The 7,322-nt window shown below is 62.5% G+C and overlaps 1 protein-coding gene across 1 annotated transcript; it reads right to left on the reverse strand.

Moving 5' to 3' along the window:
* Nucleotides 1-3: 3 nt before the first annotated feature.
* On the reverse strand, nt 4-5,580 carry ACADVL (acyl-CoA dehydrogenase very long chain). Its single transcript, XM_047089733.1, is given in 21 exon segments — nt 4-301; nt 376-451; nt 542-614; nt 717-789; nt 890-962; nt 1,038-1,135; nt 1,218-1,265; nt 1,267-1,320; nt 1,423-1,485; nt 1,570-1,656; nt 2,090-2,194; nt 2,403-2,601; nt 2,967-3,092; nt 3,196-3,325; nt 3,605-3,749; nt 4,160-4,294; nt 4,634-4,698; nt 4,788-4,860; nt 4,946-5,011; nt 5,276-5,351; nt 5,436-5,580. Coding segments are annotated over 21 exon segments (1,968 nt in total). The 5' UTR covers nt 5,498-5,580; the 3' UTR covers nt 4-160.
* Nucleotides 5,581-7,322: the final 1,742 nt, after the last annotated feature.

A 7,322-nucleotide genomic window follows, 5' to 3' on the forward strand; every position in this document is an offset into this window, starting at 1 on the left:
AGGCACGGCTGGTGAGAACCTTTACTTGTGAGGCAGGCAGTGGGCCTCCGAGAGCAGCCGCCGCCCGGGGGCCAGGCCCTCCTTAAGGCAGAACGAGGGGGCTGGGCTTTGGCTTGGGAGAAGGCACGGGGGGGGCCGGCGGGCAGGTGGCGGGGAGTCCTCAGAAGCCGAGGGGGTTGCTGGTGACCACACCGCCTCGCTCCACCAAGGCCGTGGAGATGCTTTTGAAGTTCCGGAAGAGCTCCTGTTGCTGCGGGTCAGACTGCAGAGCGGTCATGGTCTCCCGGACCCGCGCGGCCGCCTGGGGAGAGGGCAGGAGAGGTCCAGGCCTGCGCCTCCGGCCCCCCGCGCGCCCTCGGTAACCCCGAGCCTCACCTCGATACACCAGCTGTCGCAGAGCATCTTCTCGTGCTGGGCTGTAGGGTGGCCCTCGCTCAGGGATCTCGAGGCCCTGGTGCACGGCAAGAAGAGACCACACAGCTGGGCTGGGAGCCCCAACCCGGGGCCCCTGCAGCTCAGGCCTCCCACGCCACCCCCTCACCTGGACAGCACTACCACCATGGTGTAGAGGTCAATGGCACTGTCTGCCAGACGCTGCAGCACAAACTGTTCATCTGTCGGGTACGTGGGACGGTTGGGGGGGGGGAGGTGTCAGCCGGAGGGAGAGGGAGCGGGGGGGGGGGGAGTGGGGGGGGGGCGGGGTAGATCTCACTCACTGACAATCCCCTTCTTGTGTTTTATCAGCTTGGCCTCCACCACGGCGGCGAACTGCTCCAAGGCCTGCACCACCTGCCCCGAGAGGAGAGGAGAGGAGAGGAGAGGGGCTGGGGGAGGGAGCCCAGCCGCACGGGCCCTCCACCGCCTCCTTCAGGCCCGCCCGACTACTCACCAGCTCCCCGCCGCGGCTCAGCTCCTGGTGGATGACGCCGCTGAGACTCAGGCCACTGCCCAGCCCTGCCCGCCTGAGAGGACGGCGAGAGTGACGGGTTAGTGGCCGCCCCGTGCCCCTACTGGCCCCACCCCGGCTCTGAGCTGACCTCCTCAGCTGCTTGCCCGCCTCGCCTAAGAGAAGGCCGGCGTTCCCAAAAGGATTCTTCAGAGCATTGCCGAGTCCAGAGAGTTCCTTTCCTTTGTCCTGTGTGGGGAGAGGGCCTAGTGCTCAGGACACGCTCTTCTCCCTACTCCCACCCCTCCACCCCCACCCCGTTCCCTCTTACCATACAGCCCTGCAGAGCCACAAAGAGTCGGAGAATGTCGTTCGTCCCCTTCGAAGATCCGGAAGATGCGAAGATCTCGGAGAACGCGCTCCACCCCAGGCTCCTGCCACAGGAAGGCAGAACGTACACCCCTGCCGAGGGGCACCCACCTGCCCCGCCCCCCCGTCCCAGCCGTGGCCACCCGGGGCACAGAGCCAGCCTGTACCTTCATGAAGCCCATGCCGCCCATGATCTGGATGCACTCGTCGGTCACCTTCCAGGCCGCCTCCTGGGAACAGAGAGCCCTGTAAGACTGGTCTTGGAGCCAAGCTCCCACGCTGGGCTCTCCCGCCCTGTGGGCCTGGGACCTCACCGAGCCAAAGATCTTACTGATGGCGGCTTCTATCTGGAAGTCCGTGGATCCCTGGTCCATGTTGGCACTCACCATGTAAGCCATGGACTGAGGTTGCGGGGTGGGGACACGGAAAGGAAAAGCAGTGCGTCAGACTCGACCCGACCACCTGCGTCTGCCCTAGCTCCTCGTGGCCCTGGCCTTCACCTTCTAGCTCCACCCATCAGGCACGGTGAAACACTGGGTCCCCCGAGTCAGTTCATTGGGGGCTTCTGGGCATCTGACTTCTTTGAAGGGGGTGAAGAGGTAAGGGCGGGGGTGCACACGGAATAAACTTCAGCTACTTCTGGAAGCATCTCCGAACGGCACGGCTCTCCCCCTCGTGCAGCGACTGAGCCGACTACGCCTCCCCGCATCCCCTAGGGCATTGGTGTGAAGCTGGAGACCCACTGCCCCAGGTGCTGCTGGGGGTCGTGGTCCGACCGACGACGGGGAAGAAGGCCTCGGGGCTCTGGGGAGCGCGGCGCGGGAAGACTCTCACCTCAGTCACGTAGTGCAGTATAGCCATCCGGGCCAGCTTCTCCTGGATCAGCCCAAAGTTGTGAATTTTATCCCCAAACTGGGTACGATTCGTAGCATGATCCACCTGGAAGAAGGCACATGGGTCCCACTGTGGTTAACCCAGTGCCCCCGCCCCCCCTCCGGCAGAGGGGCTGGGTTGGACACAGACCTGAGCCATCAGGCCTGGGAGCTGCCAGCATGGAAGGGGTTTCTGGGGGGACGGAATACCCTCAAGGGGACAGGGCCACATGGGAAGGGGGACCGTGTGGCTTCTGTCCAGGCATGGTACTCACCGCCTTAGCGATGATGCCCTTCATGGTGCCTGCAAGGGCCGCGGCCATGCCGAACCTTCCGTTGTTGAGAATGTGCATGGCGACCTTGAAGCCACCCCCTACCTCGCCCAGCACGTTTTCTGCTGGCACCCGTACTCCGTCAAAGTACACCTCTGCCGTGTTTGAGGCCTTGATGCCCATCTTCTTCTCCGGGGGCCCACTGTGACAGGGTGGGGTGGAGAAGCAGAGGTGTGCTCGACAGGTCGCGGGGGCGGGGGGGGGGGGCATTTGTTGCCAGCCAAGGAGGAATTACATCGGCCAGGAAAGGGCGTGGGAGGGTGCGGGCAACTGTCCCTGCCTGCCCAGAGGGGAAGGATGCCTGGCTATGTAGCCCACCGGATGCCGGGCTCGCTGGTTGCGGGAGCCGGACCTTTATGTTGGTTCTGTGCAGACTGGTCCCAAAGAGAACATGCCATCTAGCTCTTTGGGTTTTGCACACGTCCCCGGGGTGACCTGTGATGCCGTCTGCTCTGTGCTGCCCCCAAACCTGGCCTGACCTTTTCCTTCCTCCCCAAACCCACTCACTGGGTAACACCTCCAAAGCTCCTTTCCACCACAAAAGCTGTGATCTTCTCTTTCACGGCCCCCGTGGCTGCATCTGTAACTGGTGTCTTGGCAAAGACCGTGAAGATATCTGCCAGGCCCCCGTTACTGTGGACAAAGGAGGGCCAGTCAGGGTGCGGAGGACAGGACAGAACAGTGGGGGCCGGGAGCTGGGTGGAGGTGGACAGGAGGAAAGAAACGGGAAGATTGCCTGATCCAAATCTTGCTTCCATTGAGGGTGTAATATTTTCCACAGGGGCTGGGCACAGCCGAACTCCGGATGGAGGCTGCATCCGACCCACTGGAGGGCTCGGTTAGACAGAAAGCAGCTATGGTCTCCCCTGGAGGTAGACAGTGCCTTTAAACGGGGTCCTGATGGGCATCAGAGGCCCCTCACTGCACCTTTCCCTCCCCAACACACACACACACACACACACACACACACACAGGCAACTCCTTCTTAACATCTCTGGCATCCCGTTCACCTTCTTCACATTTCCCGACCAGCACACTGATACCTTCCCAGAATCTTGCCCAACCGACCCACCCAGCTGTGTGGTGACCTTAGTACCACTGGCCCAGGATGCCCCCAGTCCCTGGGTCTCTCGGGGCTGCCTCACCAGATGCCAGTTTGGGGAGGTACTTTTCTTTCTGAGCCTTTGTGCCAAAGAGCAGGATGCCTTTGAATCCGATGCTCTGATGGGCCCCCAGGGTGATGCCCACGCCAAGGTCATGAGTGCCCACGATCTCCACTAAGCGGGCGTACTGCGGGGAAAAGCAGGCATCCGGGGCTATTACTGGCTGCATGGGGCCGTAGCAGGGAAGTGTGGGTCACAGGCAGGGCCTGACCTGGGCAGCCCACACTGTGACTAGAGAGCCAAAATGTCACCGTGATAGAGAGGGACACCGGTGTCTCCCCAGCTCTTGGGAGAGAGGCTTCCTAACCTATTGTCAGTCTCTGCCATTAGGACTTGTGAGCCTGGGAGAAGTCCACAGCCCTAAGGGACTGTGTCCAGTTTGGTGATTTGTTTGGGACAGGTATGTGCATCCTGGGAGGGTCAACACGGGCAGGTATTTGGTGGACCTGAGCCTTGGGTCAGGTGGGCAAGGAACTTAATCACGGCAAAGCTGGGGTAGACTGGGATGCTGGGAGTGACCGAGGGGACCCCCCTCACCTGGGTGTTACAGAGGCCCACGCCGCCCAGTTCGCTGGGCACTTGCAGACCAAAGGCCCCCAGCTCCTTGAGACCCTGTATAGTGGTCTCCTCCACCTCCTCCATCATGTCGTTCTTGGCAGGATCGTTGACCTCCTGGGGAGGGTGGGCACAGGATGCATCCACGCTCCTTTTTTTTTTTTTTTTTTCTTTTCCAAAATTTTCTTAAGTTTATTTATGTTGAGAGAGAGCAAGTGGGGGGAGGGACAGAGACCGGGAAAGAGAATCCCAAGCAGGTTCTACCCGGTCAGCTCAGAGCCTGAGGCAGGGCCAGGACCCACGAATTGAGACATCACGACCAGAGCTGAGACCAAGAGCTGGAGGCCCAATTGACTGAGTCACCAGACGCCACCAAGCTCCTTTTAAACTGCTGAACACCTCTCCCACCCCATCAGGAACCAAGCTATCAATTCCCCCGCCCCAGTCACTCCTCACCTCAAAGAAACGGGACACAGGCCCCACCAGCTCTTTGAGAAACTGTGTCTGCTCCTCGTTGAGCACTGTGGGGGTGGGGAAGGACAGGCTGGTCAGGCCGCCCAGGCGGTCAAGGGAAGCTGCCTTGCCCCACCCAGCTGTGACTACCCCTTACCAGAGGGGTAAGGGAACACCTGGTCGGTGGTGAGCTGGCCCCGGAACATCCCGGCTGCAAAGGACTTTGATTCCTGCGCAGGGAGAAGGGGGTTTCAGGGAGCTGTCCGCGGTGGGTGAGCCCCTGGCTTGGCAACTCCCGGCCTGGGGGCCACCTACCGCCTTGGCCTGCTTCTCCTGGGTCGAAGCCTCAGGGGAAAGGGGATCTGACTTCTCCAGAACCGCCTGGGGAGACGTTTAGTTAGCGAGGCCGGGAAGGGGCTTCCGAGATGCCAAGGAGAGTCCAGGGGGACAGCTGGGTGGCGGCGTCGGGCGGGTGCGGCGACCTTTCCCCCAATTCCATCACCAGGGCACCCTGGCCTGACCTTTCCCCTACTTTCGGCGGCAGGTGACCAGGGTGGAGAGGGAGACCCCTGCCGGCGGCGGGGAAGGGGACGCCGGGGCGGACCCCCACTCCCACACGCCGCGCCCCAGGCCGCCGTCACTCACCTGAGTCGCCCCACTGGCATAGGGTCGCCGGGCCAGGCCGAGCGGGGGCTGCCCCAGGAGCGCACGGGGCCACGAGCTGTGGGGGAGCGGGGGTTTCAGTCCCGGCCCGGTCCCCAGGTCCGAGGCCACCCCCACTCCATCCCTTCTGTCGGACACACACCTTCCGACCCCCAACCTCCGCAGCTGCTGCCCCACGATCGGGGCCGTCCGTACCGCCTGCATCTTCGAACCGCTCGAGCCGCCGCCGCCTCGAGCGCGGAACTAGCGCCGCGGTCCCGTCTGCCAGAGTCTGGGCGCCCCCACCTAGTCTTGACTCTTGCTCCACAATGCACCGCGAGGTGGGCGGGCGGGGCTTCCGGCCTCGGGGCATGCCGGGAGCTGTAGTTCCGGCGCGCCCTCGGCCTCTGTATTCTGGTTGACCTAGGGCGGTCTCCGAACGTCCCCGCCTCCCCCAAACGCCTGGTCCCGCCTGTCCCACCTAGAGTGTGGGAGGGGTGATGGGACCGGCTGGGACGGAAGAGGGAGAGGCTTAGGCGACCGCAGCCAGAGGGATGGAGGGTAGACGGAAAGGAGGACTTCCCAGGTGGAGTTGGAAGGGAGAGGTGGGAAGGAAGAAGCTTACGATAGATGCCAGAGGCAGAGGCACGGAAAGACGACCCATTGGGGTCCCTTGTGAAATCCGTCTCCACCCACACGAAAGGCAGGGACACGGTGGGGTGGGGGGCTCCAGCTGCAGGGCGAGTGTCCCAAGCACATTTCTCCTGAGACCTAGGAGCTGTCACTAACTTTGGAAACACCTGAATTTTCAGCGTAGGACCGTCCCCTCCCCTCTGCCAATTCGCTGCCTCCCCTTGAGGGCCTCTGAGACCTTCCTGAACGCCTGTCTCTGTCTGCCCTTGTTCCTGAGACCATGTGCCCAGGCTAGACGGCTGGCATTCTGGTTGCTTCCCAGCCTGTGAGGAGCTGTAGGGGTGCTCACGTCCCCCAGCCCCCACTTCTCTAGCCCTGGGCCGAGGAGTCCTCGGTAACTCATACCCCCTCTCTGCCATCCTTACTGGGAACCCCCCCCCACCCAAGGAAAGATCTGGGCTCAGCTTCCTCTCCTTTGGGGTGGCTGGAGCCTCCTTGGGGGGGGGCCCTTCCCTCCTCCCCTCAAAAAGTGTAGCAAACTCTCATCCATGGCTCCGTGGCTCTGGGGAGAGAGGCCAGGGTGCGAAGTTCCAGGAGGAGATAAGACTGCCTCCTTAGGCTAACAGCTGGAACTGGGTGGGGAGAAGGCAGCTCAGCTCCAACCCTGCGGATTAGGGAGATTAAAGTGACAGAAGAGAGAGATGTCCGAGGGACCCAGAGGTGAAAAACGAAAGGCCTGGGGGCTTGAGCTGGTGGGGGCGGGGACTGGGATTTGGGGACCCTTCTCCTGAACCTTCCCATAGAATCTGGGGTGAAAGGGCACAGGCTGGGGAAGGTGAATGTCTTGGTCCCTCTGTCTCTTCCCTGTCCCAACCCCACCCCCATTATTCTCCAGCTCCCCGGTCAGCCCTCTGGCTCCTGGCCCCCCCACTACTGCGGTGGGCACCCCCTCTCCTCACCGTGCTGCACAGTGACCTCTTCCAGGCCTTGCTGGGTGAGTAGCCCCAATCATCTGAGGGGCAGTGTTTGGAAAGGGCTGGCCTGGGCCTGTGAGGGCAGTGCCCAAACCCGGGGGCTGGTTGGGGGCGTGGAGGTCCCCTTGGTCCAAGCAGGGGTCGCTCGTCCTGACTGTCCCCCATCAAAGTCCAGCAGCCCTGGCTGGAGGAGCTCCTCCCTCACCGGACAGAAGGAGGCCAGAGATGGTGGCAGGGGTGGCCCGGGAGGCAGGGCTGGGGGAGGGTAACTCAGCTCTGTTCTGGTGACAGACATCCTGGATTATTATGTGGCTTGTATCTCAGAGAGCCAGGTAAGGGGGTGAGGTGGGGCCGCTGCCTCAGGGGAGCGGGCAGGGCTGGAGCAAAGACAGCCGATGTTGAAGACTTGGGGGCCCTGGGGACAAGATCCCGAGTCAGGGGTG

The sequence above is a fragment of the Lynx rufus genome, unplaced genomic scaffold (assembly GCF_022079265.1).
Source record: "Lynx rufus isolate CCGP_SWC_20201006 ecotype Redwood Valley unplaced genomic scaffold, mLynRuf1.p SCAF_28, whole genome shotgun sequence".
Taxonomy (NCBI): domain Eukaryota; kingdom Metazoa; phylum Chordata; class Mammalia; order Carnivora; family Felidae; genus Lynx; species Lynx rufus.